Consider the following 21332-nt stretch of genomic DNA (forward strand, 5'->3'; position numbering starts at 1 on the left):
AGGCTTTCAGGCCTTATATAGAGAGGTGACATGCTCCTCCTCTCTGTAATACACACAACAGCTCTGTCTTATAGCATCACTGTCGCCTGCCCACTACCCACCGAATGACATCACCCATTTTCTTAGATCTTGGCTGTGAAACTGCTTCTTAGATTTTACCTAAAGGTTAAGACAATACTAAGATCAAGCATCAATGATTGTGATGTCAAGATTTCGTTGCGACTTCCACGGCCTCTCAAGCAGTCTGTCTTTGAGGTGGCAGTGCCAACATGAAGAGGGGACCTAGGGAACCTGTTGCTGCAACTCAACATCACCAGGGAAGGCACAGTGGTGGTTGTTGGTTTTATGTAAATGAGCACATATTACAGATGGATTATTTTATGACTATACCACACATTTCTGCTGGTTACCACAGAAGTCTTAACCCTAGCCCTAGCCCTAACCCCTAACCCTTCTTGCTGCATCAATATATTCAAATGATTTCCCAAATTTAAACCCTAATCCCAACCAAACCCGAACTAACCCCAACCCTAACTCTAGAGAACTTTTAACCTCTTAGATTATTATAAACTTCAGCACTGTATTTCTGGCTTCCGACCCTTAATTAAACACATCTATTACTTGGACTTACTAAGTTTAAGAGAGTCGTTTCTAGTCAGGACGTCCGCCAAGTTCATTATAATCTACTCAAGATGTAAACATGAAATAATCGAGCATGTAGGCTGCATACAGTACTGTTGGAAACAACTGGCCATTGTTGTTCAAACATGAGTAAATAATGTATTGAGGGACTATTTGTGGCTGCAGATTTAGTGTGCTAGCAAGTATTTAAAGCTGCAGGACGGTGTGTGTGGGATCAACTCAAAATAAACTACAGTGCCCATGCCCATTGTAATCAAAGGAATGTGTCACCCAGGACAAGATATTTATCATATATTTTGTGAAATAATAATTTTGTTAAATTATATGTAGCACAATTTTAGATTTTGCACAAATTTCCCAAACTGAAAAAAAAAAGAGTTTAAAATATCATTGTCTGGCCTGTATGGTAGCCTGTCTTAGCTAAGAATAGATTTATTATCAGAGCTTCCAGATAGCTTCCAGGTCTTCGGGTGGGGCATCAGACTTCTTATTGGACCACAGAAGTAGGTGAAGGAGACTGGGAAATCAGGTGGTGGGATATAAAAGAAGAAGGTGTCGTCATTGTCACAGGTCTGAGGCTGATGTAATATTTTCCTGACAATCCCGTGTTGTGCTCGGATGATATACAACATATTCAGAGAATCTTTGGATATATTATGAAAGAAAATCTGAGATGACATGCAGCAATGCCAGATGCCAGGTATCAGTTTAATCCGGGGGTAATGTTGTCCAAGAACAGCAGGCTTTCCGACTTGGCAAATAAATAGTGGGGAGATGCCTGGGCGGTGGTTATATGGCCTATTCTTAGAGGGCTGTCGTAAACCTTGACATTTGACATGTGTATCTGACATGAAAAGAAGGTTTCATTGTGAATTGTCATCGAAGCGGCAACTTTGGTCCTCATGATCTCTTTAGCACAAACAGTGCAGCGGTTTTATCAAGTATAATCTCTGATAAGATCGTGACGTTTAAACAATTAGGCTAAAACCTGCTGAATTAACAAGCACTGACAAGTCCAATGTTCATCAAATCAAATCATTGAAGCATATTCACACCCATTCACAAATGTAATGTAAAATGTCAAAAATATATATGAAACCTATTAGAAATGGGAATAATTTCCACATATCCTGTTCCAATATGCAATAAAATAAGCATGCATACATGTATACACATAATTATATAGGCTACAAATATGTAAATGTATGTATTTTTATATTGCAGTTATGGTACAGTATTTGTGGATATAACAAACAATGTTGTCCAAAAGTCTGAGATGTTCCCAAAATCTGAAATAAATATGTTTGTATTTAATAACAAACACATACAGCAGCAAATATAATGGTTTATATCTATATGTGCTGTTAAAATAAACTTGCATGGATAAATTAAACATATCAACATAGTTGCAATATATTATATGAAATCATATAGGCATTTTTAAAATATATAACATATATCTTAATGTATATAAGTGACATTTATTTCAACATAGCCCTTGATATAGGCCGATATATGTCATATATTACATTTCTAATGCATCTTCAGGGAATATCACACCCCCATGAGCACGTTGTTGATCTCAGTGTTGAAGAGCACGTGAAAAATGCTCGAATTAATTCCTCAGACGACCAAACGGCACAGTCAAGAAAAGGCACAGCTCTATTTCTGGGGCCCTCGGCCGAATCTCGTCTGTTGGCAGGAATGCAGCTTATTCCTGCTCGTCAGAATTTAACCATCACCATCCATCACACACGAGAAGATCCTTTACATGAGTCACTCTTAACTATAAAATAAGATCCATAATGCAAACTGACACATCTCATGTAACATGGAAGTCTTCAATTAAGAACATACTCTCTCCATAAGACAATTCAGTTGAAAGTACGACGTGGCCTTTCTTGGTAACAGACACCCGTAGCTCAGTTAGCCCATTTATAACTTAGCGTGGGCTCCAGCAGTAAATACTAGGCTTAGGGAAGTATCATGTGGGTCCGCTACAAAGAGCACAAAACCATTTGGTATTGCCTGGGCCGGCCGAGAGTTCACATCACAGAGGCGATTTAGCCATGAGGTCAGGCCAAGCAGGGGAAAGAAAAACAGACCCTGGAGGCAGTGAGACGGACGACACTGACACCCTCTGGTCTCTAACAGCCATTAAAGCTGTTACATAAACAGAGACACACATACACACCTACACACACCTGTCAACTGAGGCTGCAGCACTTATTCAATTACAGTTATTGTTGAAATATCCATTGGAAGATTTATTATTGCACAAGAAATCAAGGCCTATAGAGACTTGTGAACCAGATCAACAGGAAATATATATATGTTTACATATGTTGCTGCATATTTTCTCTATCACATGACCTCAAAATAAACACTGCCCACAGCTGAGGCTATTGTTAACACTGCAATGCATTACAGGATTGGGAAGTTACTTTTCCACTTTAGTAGATGACTATTTCCTCTTTTTATATGGTGTAATCAGCAATTTCAATGTTTTAATGACCTCATCAAGGTAGAGCAACTTCAATTTTTTTAGAGCTTTCAGTAAAATGTATTTAATCTGTCTGTGCCCTGTAGATATTTCAAAACCTTGTTGCAGTTTAGATGCATGATTTTGTCCAGTATGTTATTTTACCACATGATGCTCAATGAAGATTCAAATGAATTCCTTGCACCTGCTTCAAAAAGCCACCACTGTGCAGTCTGTAAGCATTCATTCATTTAAGGACAAGTATTCATTTTTGATTTAAGGGTTTGTTTATTCCTAAGTGGAGCATACAGACTAAATATATGTGCAGACTCTTAAAAAATTTAAAAATATGTTTAATGACAGAACAGGACACACAAGGCGATATTACACACAGCAGTACATCACATGAAGTGAACTATTATCACATTACAAATGAGCGAGCACTGTGCCTCTTCATTCATTTAGTGAATGTGTGGGAGTGTAGCAGCTTCCATTAACCAAAATCACCTGATTTAAACTGGATTTAAGTTTATAAAGACAGAATGTATCATTCTTCCTTATGGACATGGCCTTTTTATTTTGTAATTCTACACTCCTGCTCCCTTTTTATTGTATGTTAATGGATTTAAGAGCTTAAATGTTGTCAAACCCTTTGTGCTATTCGGTGGCTTTATTCATGTTTTCACCAGGTCTAGTGACAGTACTTTAAACAAGTAAGAGTAAAAATATCTTGGCTTTATTTACACCAGAAAGTGTCAGGAATACATTGCAGTTTGTCACACCAACAACAGAAAGATTAAAGTTTCAGTTCTTAGACATTTAAAAACAGGTAAAAAGAGAACGTTTAGAGTTTTATATGAGACGAGCGGATCTACAATTCAGCTTGACGACACCTCTGCAGGAACATCAGGGTGTCGCGGCTGAACTGGTAGGTGAGCTTCTTCTTGACCTTGAAGATCTCCCCGGACCGGGCGTAGTTCCTGAGGGCCCGGGACATCTTCTGGTACGTCATGGGCCTCTTGTTGCCCTTCCTCAGGCCCCACAGCGCCGCCACCTGGTCCTTGTTCCTGGAGGAGAACCGGAAAACCCCGTTGGAGGCCGGCACCCAGGACACGCAGTGGGCCATGTTGGGATCCTCCAGCACCTCAAAGAGGAAGTGAAAGAGTCGCACCTTTCTACCTGCAGCCATGGAGAGAGAAAGAGCAGTAAGAGAAATGTACTGTAGCTACATAATGAAGACTTGAAAGATGATTTTGGGAAGATCCCAGAGGCTGTTTCACGTCAAGAGCAGTTAGTGGTGGTTCCAGTTAATCATTTCCTCAAATGCATGAGCTATTCCCTGAAAACCTCTTCTCTGATGGGATAGCATTTAGAAGCTGTAAACAGTGCGGTTATCTGATAGATATGTAAAAACTGTTATTGAGCTAAGCCATGCACAGCTCCATTGTTTTTTACGGTAAAGGGAAGGTCTCTTATTTGCTCTCTTGGTATTGTTTCCCTCAGGCTACTAGCAACCGAGGCAATAACAGTATCTAGTGACCAGAAAAAGGAGAACTCACCGCTCCCCGTCGCTGTGGCCTGGTGTTTGGTTGACTGTCTTGTTGATACAAACTTTGGCACTGGACCATAATCAGATAATGTCGCTGTTGTGTTTTGGATGAGGGCTGGCCCGGCATCGTGTGCCAGGAAGGGCAGAGGCGCAGGCTTGATGCTCTTTGATGAAGGAAATGATGGAGAGCGTGAACAAGAGAGTGTCAGGCTGCAGGAAACTGAACATCTTTAACCGCAGTGAAGTCGTTTTCCACACAAGAGCGGAAAAAATCAAACATTTCAGTCCTTACTGGTTGCTCGTACCACATCCAGCGCTGTTCACATGATGCCACCCCCACAGGTGTGCCTTTTGAATCCACACCTGCAGTGCAATACAGCTTGTCCACTGGAAAAAAAAGAAAGAAAAGTTTCTTAAAGGTTAAGCTCTCTAAATGTGAGATTTGAACCTTTAAATCTTTCCTCTTACCGTTTTCTCCACTGTTTTGTCTGTAGTATTCCTCCAGGAACTCTAAGATCACCTCCAAGTCAGATTGAGTCTCCTGGAAGGAATTCTGTTGAAGATAAATGATGAAAAATCAGATGTTATTTCCATATTTTTTTAACTGTAAAGATGAGTTTCTAGCAGAATCTAATGTCGTCTTTTCTATAAGTCTGATCTTTACCATGAGCGAAGAGGCTGATCCTGATGCAGCAGAGTCCTTGCAGTTTGGGAGGATTTCACAAAAGTGACGCTGAGACGCTCAAGTGCCCCGAGTCTTATTATACCCCCCATGGGAGCGGGCTTTCTGCATAACACCAGACGTTTTCTAACTCGGGCTCACAGGAACAATGACCACCATCCCACAAAGCCCCAACACCAGCACCAGTCACAACCCATCAACAAAGCCTCCCAGCGCTGACCACATCCTCCCCGCTGAACCAGATAAGACCTGGCCTGGAGGCAGCCGCTGCACAAAGCGGCTCTTTTCAGGAAAAACACACTTGCTGCCATATTTTTCCTCTCAGGATGTGTCTTAATTTTATATTTTCTAGTGCGCCTGTTGTAATATTTCACTAAAATGCCAAAAGCCTTCGACACACTCTTTTTTATTTTTGTGTGGTGATGGCGGCAGGTTGTTGTAGTTGTTGTTGTTGTTGGACCAACACCATGAGAGCAGCAGCACAAATGTGTTTTTATATTTTATTGTCTGTAGAAGGAAACGTGGATTGATTTATTGATCGTTATAAAACATTCTAAAATATAATGAAGAAAGGATGACTTAACCATTAATCATTATATAATGTAATGCTGTGACATAACATATAACACTTTAGTATTATAAAATAAGATTATTATTATTACCTACTGCCGTATAAAGTTGAACAAAAAATTATAGTCAAATATTTTTTGACTATGATTATTATTATTATTATACTGCTAATTGTCTGTAAAAAAAAAAAATGTTTGTAACTTTATAGAAAATGTTCTAGATGAGAAAATGTATATTCAGTGAGAAATTTAAAAAAAATGTTTATGATTAACAATTGTACTGTTTTAATTTCCAGTTCACACGGCAGAAAACAAACATGTTTAGTGCATTGTTTGTCATCCCAAATGACTTTAACTTGTGCTGTGACAAAGAGCCACTGTCAGGCCTCTCGGTAACTGGCTCCTAATGATGTTTTATAGAGTCTGACAGGAAAGGTCAAACCTGTTAAATCTTAAATATGTTTAAAGATACAAACAGTGACGGCTACATGTCGCATATAACTATTAGTAGAGTTTATTAGTGAAATCTCATCTTGTTTTTTTAAATGGATCCAGTCCAGTGTCTTTTATCTGAAGAGTTTTATTTTGTGTTGTATTGAAGAATTCACAATTAGTTCTCAAAACCCCTTAACAAAGTTGTGTATTCATGTATATACACACTGATAATGGCCAGTGTATGTTACAGAGGCAAATACTAGTTTTTAGAATAAGATTCAAACTATAATGTAATTTGATAAGTATTACACCTGCAGAGTTTGAGAGTAAAGTCCTTGAAACCTTGTTGAAATAGCACAGTATGATGGTGTCTAATTAAAGTGATCAAAATCAACTTAAAGAGTCAGAGTGAAGCAGTTTTTATTTAAAGGTTTTCTATAAAACAAAAGAGAACAAGTTAGAAAAGTGACAAAAAATAAAGATCCACTTACAGACTTCAAGTATTTATAAATTAATTTACAACAATACTCCTCTATATGAAGAGCAAAACTCCACAATAAAGGGTATTCAAACACTTCTGGATGTTAATAGTTAATAGTTAATAGTCCCGCTGCGATGTGAAATCAACCAAAACCGATGCCATGCAGCTGCATGCGGCCTTAGAGTTTGACCGAGTTGTGTGAGGTGAAGCTGGAGGCCAGGTCGTAGTCCTCCTGCAGCTGGTAGTGTCCGTACCAGCTGTGCCAGTCCACCGCCGCCGAGCTGTAGTAGCTCTGCTCGGCCGGACTCGGCTGTTGCTGCTGCTGCTGCTGCTGCTGCTGTTGGCCGTGCACCTCCTCCCGGCCCGGGTGGCAGGGCAGGTGGTGCAGCGACACCTGCGTGGAGCCGAGCCGGTGCAGGATGTCCGGGTTGAACTGGTACGTGAGCTTGCGGCGCACTTTGATGATCTCGCCGGTGCGGCTGTAGTTTCTCAGGGCTCTGGCCATCTTCTGATACGTCATGGTCTTGCGGTTCCCCTTGCGTTGGCCCCAGCACTCGGCCAGCTTCTCCTTGTTCTTGGAGATGAAGTGGAAGGTGCCGCTGCCGCTGTCCGTCCACTGGATGGAGTCGCCCATGTTGGGGTCGTTCAGAGCTTCGTGGAGGTATTCATAGAGTCTGAGCTTCTTACGACCTGAGGGCGGTGAAATTGTCTTTTTACTTTACATGGAACGAGAGAAAATTCTTTAGAAACCTCATGAAAAGTCTCATGTGTGAGCTCACCTTTGCTGCTCCTCTGTGGCGGCAGGATGGAGTAGAAATGAGGGGACTCGGTTTGGACGGGGTGACCCAGGGAGACATCGGGGATGACCTGGTGCCAGGGCTGCTGCTGCAACAGGACACACACACACACACACACACACACTTTCAATCAGAAAAGCTCCAAGGTTAATTGTTGAATCTCTCACTCCATGTGCTCCACTTACCGCTGTGTCGTTCCAGTCGTAGACGGCAGCTGGAGCGTCGGTCTGGTGGGTGACGAGGCAGGCGTAATGTGCGTACTCTGAGGGGAAGAAGCACAGTTTGTTAGGATTTGTCGATCGTAAACAGAAAATGCACAGAAAATGAAGTGTTTCTCTCCTTTACCTGACTCGTAGTATGAATTATTTGAATGCTGCTGAATCACATCGATCGCATCCTGGAAGTGTTGGTTGATGTCGGTGTCCAAAGACGCCTAGAAGCAAAGAAACATTAATATCAGCTGTGATATAAAAATGAATCTGTAGGGAAGTAAAGCAGCTCTTCAGCTCTTCAGCTTCCCGACAACTCACCATCTCGTCTTCCTGAGTCTTCCCCCTCGGTCGAGGCCGTTTCTGCACTAATAGGTGAAAGCTGCCACAGCAGTGCAGGTGTACACTACGTGAACAGGTATATATGTAGTTTCAGACCTCCAGTGCCTGTTTGCCATTCGTAAAGAGGCCGGACGGTCAATTTAAATGTGTTAACGTCACGATGCTCTGCAGGCCGTATACACTTCTTCTTTTTTGAGAAGCACAGATCAGATGCACCTGAACATCGCACTCTCTCCTGTAGCGGAGATCACAATCTACAAACAACAAAAACTTCCTTTATTGCACTCTCAACCCAGGAATAACTCCAGACCTGGGAATTTGCATACTGGGCGAGATGTGATCTGACAAACATCTATAATCGCTGCTGTTCAGTAAATCTCTTTTATTGTAAAAAGTTAAAGGTTTTGCCTAAAGAATCACTGTGGGTATTTGTTTTCTGACAGTAAAACAAAATAGAAAAGTAAATACTGGTATGAAAAGATGTGACCCGGTGGCCGAGCTGGTGCGGGAAACACTAGCAATAGGTAACCACTAACTTACAATAAGTCAATGGGACATTAATCATCTGCCACGGCTGATGAAGAAAAGTTGAGTTTGACTCAAAAAATTGATTTAAAAGTATAATTTCATTATAAATATCAAAAAGTATACATGCACATTTTCCTTTTGCATGTTTTATTTTGAAAATCTGCCATACATTTTGACAAAACTTTGAATAAAAACTGTAAAATACTGAATTAAAAGTTAAAAGTGAAATGGAAAAAATTTGCATTCTTCACTGTGCAACATAAACTTCCTCTTCTTCGTCTCTCCTTTTTTTCTTTATGTCACTTTTCTGTCATTGAGCAGTTCCAGATCTATTTTTGGATCTATTCCTTTTAAATCAGAGTTTCACTTTTGATTTTATTTGATTTAATACAATTTAATAGTTTTTTTTGCAGCTAGAATTAAATGTGCTTCATCATTTATGTGCGGCGCTCATCATGTGACCTCTCACCTCAGTGCAGAGCTACAGAGGCCACTTCAGATAAGAGTCGTGACTATTTGTGTTGTCAATTGAGCAGAATGCCATAAACACAGCTTCAGACAAATGTGATTGTAAAGGTTAATGGTTAATATTGTGGTGATCTCTGTTAAACTCTGGCTCACGGCGCCAAACCCTCCCTGTTCAAATAAAAAACAGGCTTTTTGAGAAGTTCATTTATCTCCGGCGTGCAGTTTTAAATATCAACTGACTTGCCGCTGAAGTTCCCCTTTCAGCCCTGTTAAAGTGCGGGGCGGGAGGCCGAGACAAAGACATGGAGGCGAAGAGATGAGAGATAATATCAGAGAGGAGTGATTATCAGGTGACAGGTTCACGCTGACGACTCCATTAGACGAGGACGTGATTTGATTTTACAAAGTAAACAAGTAAAAGTAGCTCAGTTGACATGTTACTCGAGTAAGAGTAGAAAAGGAACTTGCTTTTAGAGCTACTTAAGTATCCAAAAGTACATGCTTTTAAATTTACTAAAAATAAGAGTAAGAGTAAATTTCTTATTTTTCACATCAATGAATTACTATATTTTTTTCTAAATGAATTTAAGGATCTTTTAACTCTTGTTTCTGAGAATTAACTCTTTGAAACCACCTGCACTGATGTGCTGCTTTTAGGGGTTAGGGTTTCCTGAAAGTAACGAGTACTTTTCAGCCTTCCTAGAAATTAACTCGAGTAAAAGTAAAAATATTTGTCTTGGAAATGTATTCAAGTAAGAGTAATAAGTACCAAAGAAATCTAATACTCAAGTAAAGTACAAATCCTCTGGATATGCACTTAAGTACAGTACTCAAGTAAATTTACTCTGTTACTGTCCACCACTGTGTGTGTTTGAGTGTGTAAGTGTGTGTGTGTGTGTGTGTGTGTTTCCTGCCTGTGCTGTGTGCTGATAAAAAAACAAAGAACCACAAACCTCGTCCTCCTCGTCTCCTGTTTCTTTCCCTTCTGAGTGAAAGTTCATAAATTACAGAGTGAGGCCTGACAGATGTGAGCAGCTGCTCTGAGCTGCTCTGGGATCAGATCAGATCACATCGACTCTGTGTTGGTTTAACTTGTGTTGTGTTGTGTTGTGTCATCGCATCACATCAGTGTTGTGGTTTGATTCATCACAGTCTGTCGTCACCGTCTCATCTCCACCGATCACCGATCAATGATCAATGAGCTCATCTACAGCAGGAAGATTATGTGCTGTCTGCTGGGCTCTATTCTAATATATTCTATTCTACCGTGTTCTGTTCTTCTTGTCTCTATTTTCTTTTCTATTTGATCTTATTCTGCTGTATTCTAGTGTATGATTGCTAATTTTATTCTATGGTTATGTTGTATTGTTTCTGTTTTACTCCTCAATTCATCTTCTATTCTGTTCTTATTCAACTATGTTGCCTATTCTATTCTATATGAATCTGTTCTGTTTGTTTCTGTTGCTTTTCTGTTCTATTCTTCTTAAATTATGTTGTCTATTGTACTGTATTTTGTTCTGTTTTACTCATTTCTATTCTATGTACTGATCACTGTTCTATTCATTTCTATTCTACTCTTCTATTCCTCTTGAATTATGTTGTCTATTCTATTCTGTTCTTTGTCTTCTAGTTTCTAGATTTTATCTTATCTATCTTATCTATTTATCTATTATATGTGGTTCTGTTCAGTTCATTTCTATTCTACTCTTCTATTCTATTCCACTTAAATTATGTTGTCTATTCTATATAATTTCTGTTTTTTGTCTTCTATTTTCTAGATTTTATCTCACTGTATTCTTTTGTTCGATTGCCAATTCTATTTTATTTCATTCTATGATTTTGTTTTGTTTGTTTCTATTCTACTCTTCAACTCATCTTCTATTCTGTTCTTCTTCAACTATGTTGTCTATTCTATTCTCTGTTCAGTTCCTTTCTATTCTACTCTTCTAGTCATGTTGTCTATTCTATTGTATTCTGTTCTATTCTGTTTTGCTCAGCTATATTCTATATTGTTCCATTATATTTTTCTGTATTTCTATTATATTTCTCTCAATTATGCTGTCTATTATATTCTATTATATTCTATTGAGTTCTACAGTACATGTTTTACATCATGATAAGGACGGTGAGAAAACATGTGAATCATTGATCTGCTGCTTGTCTCTTCAAACCTGTTGCTGTTGTGTTGTGTTGTGTTGTGTTGTGTTGTGTTGTGTTGTGTTGTGTTGTGTTGTTTTGTTTTGTTTTATTTTGTTTGTGTTGTTGTTTTTTCCACTTCACAAGGAATTTGTGTTAAAAAAAAAAGTTGTGGATTGTTTTTACATCTATGGTTCACACACACTCTCTCTTCTCCTTTTCATTGTGTGTGTGTGTTTTGATAACACAATCACCTTAACTGGCATAAAAGAAGAGTTAGACTGTCTGATTTGAATTGAATAACAAATGTCACCTCTGTGACATTATACTCACTGATAATAAAGTCTCACACACTTCTGCTGTGTCTAGTGAACATCAGATCGGACTAAAAAAGTCGTTTTTCTTCCTTTTAAACAAACTCTGACACTAATTAGCCAAGATTTATGGCCATTTGATGTGTGTGCTGCTGTTATCTGGGATATTATAATGTTGGGTGTCAGTGTTTATTGTGTGGTCAGGTGTGTGTGTAGGTGTGTGTGTGAAGCGTGGGGGAAAAGAGACACACAGATTATGTGTTTTTTTTTTTCTGGCGCAGCCGAGCCGCTGCAGCTTTATCTTTCCAAACAAAGAAGCACTTTCCTTCCCCTTCTCGGCTGAATGGCTGCGTGCATGCAGGCACCCATGTGGGAACGGCTGCACAGTCCGGCCCATTGTTCTTCTTTATTTACTGGCACTTGATGAAAATCAAGAAGTGTCAGAGAGCCACGGTGTATAATTAGTGTATCTGGCTCAGTGCTAGGCGACCGCAGACTAATAATCATTATCTGTGAGATCATGTTCGTGTCCTGGGTGATTACAGTGGAAAAAAACTGGGCATAGTTGGCTGAGACCCACTCTGCTGCAGTTTACACACAATTATTTGCCTGTAGGTACTTCAGGTTTTCACAAAACTCATTTCCAGCCTTTGAGCTTTTTTTTAAATTCTTTTGCACTGAAATTAAAATTGTTCCCTTGTTAATCCAGAAGGCCCCACCTCTAAAATTTAACACTATCAATCATTTATCAGTAAAATTCAACCTATTCTCTACTACAAGTTGTTCACTCTGTAGAATCTATCATGATTTATCTGTTGTTGACATCAAGGAAATAACTTTGTCGTTTGGTTAAACAGCTGCAATGTGCAGCAGGACGTCCTGTTGTGGTCCTGTAACGGTGCTGAGTGACCAGCAGGAGGCAGAACAGAGCATTAAAACCCAAACACACGTCGGCCTCTTTCCCAAAATTCCTGCCCTGAGGAGACGAGTGAGCTCAGAGTTGATCTGCTGCTCGGCTCGGCTCAGCTCACTGTGAACCACTGAGAAGATAAACTTAGATTTTAATCTGTCACTGTCTCTGTGTCCGACTCTCGCTCTCCTGACACATGGAGGTCAAAGATCAGGTCATGTGACTTATGAATGATGTGTTTTTTTGTTTTTAAATTTCAATATATATCTTCACAATCTAGAAAAATTGCCTCGAGATTTTTGGTGGGTGCTGTTTATATTGATAACATACACTGACAGGCTGGAAATACAGTATATTTACCAGGTCTTTCTATGGGTTCTCTCTGGGTTCTCCGGCTTCCTCCCACAGTCCAAAACACACGCTCACTAGGTTGATTTTGGCTGATTAATGTAAATGTGAGTGTGTGAGGTTGTTTGTCTCTATACTGTATGTCCAGGGTGTATGAAGTCATCTGTGACCCTGCACAGATAAATTGTAGAGCTTTGTAAAGGATGGATTGTGGGAAAGTGGATGTTTGGATCCTGCTACAGTATGAAAATAAATAGGTAACCCTTTAATTAACAGGTCGTTAATTATGTGATAATGTCAAGAAATAGCCAAGAAATAACAACTAATTGCATAGTAATGTCAAGAAATAGCCTAAAAATAACGGTCAATTTCATAGTAATGTCATGTTTTTCATAAAGGCAAAATATTACACATACTTTCCATGCTTTTCTCCTTGCAAATGACTAATATATTTAGGCTATCAATCGTTATTTGGCTATATTTCTCAACACTACTATGAAATTGACTGTTATTTCTAGGCTATATCTAGACATTATGATGCAATTAATTGTTATTCCATGGCTATTTCTTGGCATTAAAGGGTTACTGATAAATACAAATAAAAACTTAGCTGGAAAGCTGGAAAACCTGGAGAGATCCCCCACAGGCACAGGGAGAACACGCAAACTCCACTGGGCCACCCCTAATTTCCGCATATAGTACCTAGGCTACATATGCATATATCTACGGTGGCCCTGAGGGCTCAACACACTACAACTTAAGGATGCAGAAACGCTACAAATTCTGGAGACAACTTTATCAAACTGACATGTGTGCTGCAAAAGCTCGACAGAAGTGTTTCCAGGGACACAAAAAAATGACAGACTCGACTGATGCTAAGCTAACGGAACATATTTGCAGAAATATGCTGAATCATGTGGTATTGACGTTTATAATAACCCAAAACAAACAGGCGACCATCTTCAGAACTTGGTAAGTGAAGAAGCACTGAACAAAAGGCGGTCCGTCACTTTTTGTGTCCCCAGAAACACTTGAAACATGAAGTTGTTTCCTTTAGTTGTGTCTTTGCATGTGTTTTCTTTAGGTACAGCGTGTTGACCTCTCAGGGCCACCGTACAATAATAGGCCTTATATGTGAATTCAGTCTAGTGCCAATATCTTTGCTAGTGCGTGTTGGATCCCACACGCACAGGAAGTAGAGGTAGATTTTGGCTGCGTATCCCGGCAGCGGTTTTGTAAACATGACTCAGGCAAAAGAGGAATTGGTGTCTAATTTCATCTCCGGTGCAGATTTTTCTGTTGAAGTAAATGAGAGACAAAGAGACGTCAAACCAACAGTTCAAGTTTCAGGATTCTTTTTAAAATTGTACCGTACGTTGATTTTACATTCTCGGTTTTAATTTTTTACATTTTCCTCAGAGATCTGTTATGACTAGAGAGAAAACAAAACAAAAGAAAAAAAAAGAGAAAAAAAACAAAAAACAAAGGCCATGAGCTCTGCTGTGAGCTGAGGTAGCACAAGACGAATCCCAACCATCAGATTAAAGGGATAGTTCACCCAAAATTCAAATTTCACTCATTATCTACTCACCCTCATGTCGACTAAGAGCTGTGAGAATTTTCAGAGTCCTCCGTGCCTTCTCTGAGTTACGGGGGGGTCTGTGCAGTAGTATTTGTCCATATAATGGTTGTCAATGGAAACCAACTTTCTTCGTCCAAAAAGACACACCAAAAAACATCCAAATACCTCCACACAGCTCATCTGTAATGTCCCTCTTGTATTGAAGCCCCGACATGAGAAATTGTTCCGAAAAAATAAGTCTATATTTTAAGCTTGTTTGTAGCGGAAGCTCCCAGTGTCTCGGTTCATTGCTCTTCCTGTGTCAGTGCAAATCACGCCGGCGGACCAATTTCTCATGTTGGGGCTTCAATACAAGAGGGACATAACAGACGATCAGTATGGAGGTATTTGGATGTTTTTTGGTGTGTCTTTTTGGACGAAGAAAGTTGGTATCCATTGACAACCATTATATGGACAAATACTGCTACTCAGAGAAGGCACGGAGGACTCTGAAAATTCTCACATCTCTTAGTCGACACAAGGGTGAGTAGATAATGAGTGAAATTTGAATTTTGGGTAAACTATCCCTTTAATGCGTCTAACAGTGGCTAACAGTACAAAGAGTGTCAGAGAGAGTAACATCCAGAAGTGGAATAAATCGTTTGGAATAGATTTAAAAACAGAGAAGATGTGTTTTAAAGGTGGAGGAGGAGGTGGAGGAGGAGGAGGAGGAGGAGATGAGAGATGGGAGATGGGAGATCGGAGATGGGAGGGGGGTGTTTTACTTCCTGCAGTAGGCCACAGCTCCGTAGGCCACCACTCCAACCACCGCCACCAGAGCAGCTCCTCCACACAGCAGCTCTGTGGAGCTCAGGGCTTTGCCAGTCTTGGTGGCGGCCGGCTGCGTCTGCGGCTCCTCGGCTGCTGCTGCGGCTTGAGACTCGAGCTCTTTCTCTGAATGTTCCTCCACATCCGAGAGGGGGATCTGAGACAGGCCGCTCTCCGCCGGCGGCTCGGCGGCCAGCGGCGCCAGGATGGACGGAGGGTGGAGCCCCTGCAGGGAGAACAACGGCTCCTCGGTTTCAGAGGCCGTGGTGGAGGGGACCGGCGTGGACGTGGTGGAGGGGGGGTCCAGCCTGACGATGGGCAGAGGCGGCAGCGCCATCGGGGGAACCACCTGCCTGAACTCCGCGGGCCTCGGCTCCTCCACCGACACAAGGAGCTCCTCAGTTTCTGGGGCCTGGAGCTCCTCCTGCTCCTGCTCCTCCTCCTCCCTGAGCTCCACCAGCTCCCTCTCCCCACCCAGCACGCTCAGCACGCTCGTCTGCAGCTCCTCGTCTTCGTCCTCCTCCTCCTCCGCTCTCCTCGCCGCCGCCGCCGCCGCCTCCTCCTTCTCCGCCTCCTCCAGCATCTCCACCTCCTCCCGGTCCAGGTGCACCATGTCGGAGTTGGAGGAGTGGTTCTCCTCCCCGGGGAGAACGGCGCCGTCGCTGCTGTCCAGGCTCTTGGCGTCCTCGTGGTCTTGGTCCACGTCTCCCATGGTGGACCAGGACTCCGCCAGCAGGCTCTCGCTCTGCCAGGGCTCGCTGTGGGTCAGGGGCAGAGCAGCGGGGCTGGAGCTGGAGGGGACGGAGGAGGAGCCGGCGGCCTCCTCGCCTCCTCCTTCATCCCCCCGGCTGGACTCGACTGGGGCCTTTCCCTCCAGAATGACGGCGGCTGCTGCAGAGACAAAGGGGTGAAACACGACTTAATACATTTACAAGTCGGCCACATAAACAGGAGGTTTAGTTCATGTCAGTAGTTTTTATGTTTGCCACATTTAAAGGTAAATTGTGTAGGAATTACTCCCATATAGCGTTGTGGTTGTATATCACAAGCAACTCAATCTATTTTTCATGCTGCATTCACGTGAAATTGGGCAGACGGCAGACGGACGACAGCCGCTGCACGTAACGGCATAAACAAGCCTCTATGTGAACAAGTGGTCCGTCAGCACGAGGCAAAACAATACACGTGACAATATGTTGTTTTTCACAGACGCCACCTCGACCTGAGCCGACAGCTCCGGTGTCTCCGCTGAGTTTCCGTGGTTTCCTACCGTCACGCTGCCACTGAACGTAAAAACATGGCGACACCACATGGCAGCCAGCACCGAGCTTACCCGCTCCATGTAGATATGAATGATATGAACGGCAAATTCAGAGCTTACCGGAACACTTCAGTTTGTTGATGGGGGTGATTACTGATTAATGAAAAACATACTTTTGAATGAAATAATTGAATTTCGTGAATAGAGAACAGGAGAAGTTACACAATGTCCCTTTAAGAGGAGAATATTTTTACTCACTGCATTTATCTGACACTTTATACACCATAAAGCTTTCTTTCTTTCCAAAAGATTTCATTTCAGGTTGAATTTAAAGAGGAGCTATGTAAGTCTGACCACTTTTCCACTGTTTTGCTAACCTTCTTCCCAGCCATGTGCATTTGTTTACAACGAAGCGCTAATTACGTGATAATGTCAAGAAATAGCCAAGAAATAACAAGTAATTGCGTCATAATCTCTAGAAATAACTGTCAATGTCATAGTAATGTCGAGAAATACAGCCAAGAAATAACAATTGATTGCGTAGAAATAGCCCGGAAATAATGGTCAATTGCAAAGACTGCTGTCATTTTTGCCAAATTTCGACTCAAAACCCCAGATTCATTGTGTTTGGACTCAACTCTCCGATAAAAAGAGTTAAATTGAGTTATTTCTAATATAAATTTAAAGAAAATTATGATGTTAGTATAAAAAGCAGGTGTCATGGCGGACAGCAGAGCTCACTCAGATCAACATGCAGCCAGGAGAAAACAGAAATACAGCAACAATAATTTTTCTGCACTTAATTAATTTTTTACAAACAAACCTGTGTAATTAGGGGAATGTATTTTTTAAAAATATCCTCCACACAGCGGTTTTTGGTGAAATGACACAGCGACTTGCTCTCGTGCTATTTTCTGCTCGCTCTGACATCAGTGACGCTGTGATTGGAAAAAGTTGTTCACTGGCTTCTCTGCGTTACAGCGACTGTGACTATCAATAGCCTCGACCTGCATAGTTTGCTATGTTTAGTCACTATATGCATCTCCATCTGTCGCCCAGGAGTGGAAGCTATCTCCACTATTTCACATGACGTGGGTGTGTGTGTGGGTGAGTGTATGTGTGTGTGTGGGTGAGTGTGTGGGTGGGGGGCATGAGATGGAAGTGACAGATTATTTGTAAAGTCTGAAACTTTGAGATTCCAGCTGTTATTGTTTAACTCCCATCGTTTCAACAGTGAATAATCCCATAATACTTCCTTGTGTGTGTATGTGTGTGAATGAACATTTGCATGAATTAAACCTGTGTCAAGGTGACCCCCTGCACCCACGTCTCAGCTTTGACTGCAGAAAGTCTCCGTCCTCACCCCTCCCTCCCCTCCCTCCCCCTGCCAACCCCAGAATAGATATACTCAACACTCTGAATGTTGTATCACGCTCACGACATGTGGCTCCGTCTGTGTTTTCTCTGGTTTCACATCACGACTCCTAACGACTACAAATCCCTTCGCAGCTTCTGCGCGGCTTAAATGTCTGTTACATTTACACTCAAAGCCGTGAATCCAAAACCTGATCACTGGGACAGAAAAACTAAATGGTTGTAATTGGTGATAGACTGAACTTGTTGCAGGAGGTTGGACTCAGCGGGTTAGGGGGGGTGGGATTTAAAGAAAACTTTATGTTTATTGTCATTTTTCATAAATAAATAATGAGGAAAACTGATTTTACTGAAGGTTTTTTGTTGACACAGCAGCATCAAGCTGCTGCTGGGTCACATGTAACGTGGTCTCATAGAGTTAAATAGGCCTATTTACATTTACAGGCAACAGTACAGACTGAGCATCTGAGCTGAACATCTGGATCAGTGCTGCTATGAATGAAATGAACTTGAAGGGTCCAGATGTTTGTCAAAAATACATAGTTTTACCTGTTAAGGTGGAAATGATAACAATTAAACAACAAGAGAAAATAAAAAAGGTCATTTTACAGATGCCACATAGACAAAACTTATATCTGGACACAACCCCAAACATGGATCAGACCTTTTAGGATTCAAATTTTTCTTTCTTTAATGTAATGAATCAATTCAGTCACAAAATATGAATATAATATCCAAATATCTCCAAGTTTTCAACATGAAGAGTAAAAGTGCAGATTTTAATTTCACTTTCACACTGAACAGACAGAGACACTGCGTCTCTTGTGTTGCCTCACAGAGGAAAACAAACCTTCTTCCTGTCAGTTACGCAACAGCTGGTAACTGTTTGTGCAACACAACTGGACAAAATCAATACAAAGAAAAAGACTGATAAGGTTCTTGATGATCGGGTTTGTTTATCACTATTATTTCTCCTGTTTATAATTTATTGTCAATATATTTTATAGTTTTTCGCCTTTTTTTAATTTTTAATTTGTATTTGCTGACTTTGATGACGACGTGTGGCTCCGCCTCTTTTCAGACGTCACTTATTTAATAGCTGCCATGTTGTGTCGGTGGAGGCCTGCAGGCAGACTCAGGTCGACCGTAAACATTAAAGCACACACAGATTTTAAACCCTTAACACACACAGACACACACACACACACATACACACACACACTCCTCTGTGTTTGTGTCCCAATCAACCTTTTCTATTCTGTGATCCTCCTTTACTAACCGGCCTACTTGAGTAATTGGATTCCCATTGATCCTATCCCAGAGATAAGAGACTGGTGGGGGAATAAAATGATCAGGCCTCTGTGTTGTGTGTTGTGTGTGTTGTGTGTGTGTGTGTCTCTGTGTGATCAGGACAGACTCATATCAGAGGCCGCCGTTTACAAAAGCTCAGATTACAATGTCAAAGTGAGAGAATTTGGCTGATGAGGCGAATCCGCTCCGTCCCGACTTGAGCGAGGTGAGATTTTTGCCCTTCACTGCATCAGAGTGACCCATAATGACCCCTCTCTAAACCCTGACCTGTTTACACATGACACACAAGACACTAATTCATATCACATCCTCGATCTCAGAGTTCCTCTCTTTCTTTTTTTTTTCTTTGTGGATTTCAAGCTTTGCTAATAAAAAACTTTTAAAAAAAAAACTTTCTGCAGTGTGAAGAAAGAATGACAAGAAAACAGCGGTCCGGGCGTACCTGTGTCCTCCAGGTGAGCTGCTGCCTGAGCTGTCAGACCAGAGGCAGATGCTGGAAATCAGAGTGAGGCCGTGTGTTCAGACACGAAGCTACAAAATAACAGAGAGGCAGACATGCATACTGGAGCTGGCACAGGAATAACAAGATGGACAAGCTGTGCAAAAGTCTCTCTCTCTCTCTCACTCCCTCTCTCTCTCTCTCTCTCTCTCCCTCGCTCCCTCTCCCTCTCTCCACCTCCCCTCAAATCCATGACATAACAGTTGGCTGGAGAGGAGTCAGTGGTGACTTTGCTGTCTGTGTCCCAGAGTCAGAAAAAAAACAGCGATAATGTGAGTAAACACTGAAAAAAACAGAAGGTATAATCTCTAACTTTTTAACTTTAACCTGTGTCTTCATAAGTTTGTCTGTTTGGGGGGGCGACGGGGGCAAAGGTCAAGTGTCTCTCTCACTCACTCACTGTGTGTGGAGTCCAAGACTGTTTTTTTTTTTCACTGTCCAAACAGCAGAGTATCAGTGAGTCGTGCACCGTGCCCAGCGTGAGCCCGTGACTCCGAGTGGAAAATGCAGGTCAGAGCCGAGAGAAGAGCTGTTTCTAAAACTGAACTTTCCACCTTCTACTTCCCTCTGCTGGCAGCGCACGACTGGAAACTGTGGCACAGCAGCAACATGTATGTCATGTTTTATCCTAACAGTGCTATATTAATACATCTTATTATTACTAGTATTATTATATTGTTTAGATATAACCTACATTTCATTTCATTTCCACATTAGCTGAAAAATTATTGATTGACACTTACTCAGTTTACCTACTCCTGTTTTCCTAATGATCAATACTGACACACTATCAAAACCTTGACGTATCAAGGTCATTACACTGCACCAGGAATGGTTTGTAAACATAAACTAGCCTTTAGCACATCTGTTAGAAAGTTCAAGCTTCCAATTTAAGTCTATTTATCTTTTAAAACATTTTTTTACTTAAATGTTGAAATATGCAAACATGATTATTCCTCATTAGCTGAAAAACTACCATACATTTACTCAAATGCCTGCTCTGCTTTTTAATGATCATTATTGACTCATCAAAAACCATTAAGTACTATCATGATCACTGCATTGCTATGGGAACATGTAGCTTCTCAGTTTGTGAACATAAAAATAGTTTTTAACTTCTCTGTAAATTATTATTAAGCTTTCAATTCAAGTTATTTATCATACTATGGTAAAATTACAGTTATTATAAAATACTTTGCCTTGGACAAGAGTAAATATAACATTTTAATGTGTAATTAAGATAATATTAAAATATATATATAAGATTTAGAATAGAAAGCTGACATATGAAACGTTTTTATTTCATGTGTCAAGATCTTTAAGAAACTATGTGTAGATAATAAAAGCAAATCCAGATAGTGTACATTAATTAAAATAAGCAACAATAATGTTATTTATTGAAGTTTTTTATATATAGTTAAATGAATAATGGAAATTTGAAATAAATTCAGTTAAATAACTATCTTACTCACTAAATAAATGAATAAAACATTATTTTTCTTCTTTTACATTGAGGCGAACGCAGTCTCTTGTCCTCGCACGCACGTGATTGGCTGCTACCCGGAAGTAAACATCATGTGACCTCGCAAATCAGCTGATCCTCCGT

At 40.9% G+C, this 21332-nt stretch overlaps 3 protein-coding genes across 3 annotated transcripts; all 3 read right to left on the reverse strand.

Annotated features, from left to right (window-relative positions):
• Positions 1-3884: 3884 nt before the first annotated feature.
• On the reverse strand, positions 3885-5736 carry spi2 (Spi-2 proto-oncogene). Its single transcript, XM_085769158.1, has 5 exons — positions 5338-5736; positions 5142-5226; positions 4966-5060; positions 4684-4837; positions 3885-4303 (listed from the first exon to the last, which is right to left on the reverse strand). The coding sequence occupies exons 1-5, from the start codon at positions 5338-5340 to the stop codon at positions 3996-3998; spliced, it is 645 nt and encodes a 214-aa protein (XP_085625284.1). The 5' UTR covers positions 5341-5736; the 3' UTR covers positions 3885-3995.
• A 981-nt stretch (positions 5737-6717) lies between these two features.
• On the reverse strand, positions 6718-8705 carry spic (Spi-C transcription factor (Spi-1/PU.1 related)). The gene is made up of 5 exons (XM_085768967.1): positions 8168-8705; positions 7983-8070; positions 7823-7899; positions 7620-7725; positions 6718-7530 (listed from the first exon to the last, which is right to left on the reverse strand). The coding sequence occupies exons 1-5, from the start codon at positions 8168-8170 to the stop codon at positions 7019-7021; spliced, it is 786 nt and encodes a 261-aa protein (XP_085625093.1). The 5' UTR covers positions 8171-8705; the 3' UTR covers positions 6718-7018.
• A 6304-nt stretch (positions 8706-15009) lies between these two features.
• Positions 15010-19880, reverse strand: LOC146962434 (uncharacterized). The gene is made up of 2 exons (XM_085768762.1): positions 19670-19880; positions 15010-16172 (listed from the first exon to the last, which is right to left on the reverse strand). Exon 2 carries the CDS (start codon positions 15991-15993, stop codon positions 15235-15237), a length of 759 nt encoding a protein of 252 aa, XP_085624888.1. The 5' UTR covers positions 15994-16172; positions 19670-19880; the 3' UTR covers positions 15010-15234.
• Between the last annotated feature and the right edge of the window lie 1452 nt (positions 19881-21332).

Source organism: Trachurus japonicus, chromosome 23 (genome assembly GCF_045865225.1).
Source record: "Trachurus japonicus isolate A0001 chromosome 23, Traja_1.0".
NCBI classification, from domain to species: Eukaryota; Metazoa; Chordata; class Actinopteri; order Carangiformes; family Carangidae; genus Trachurus; species Trachurus japonicus.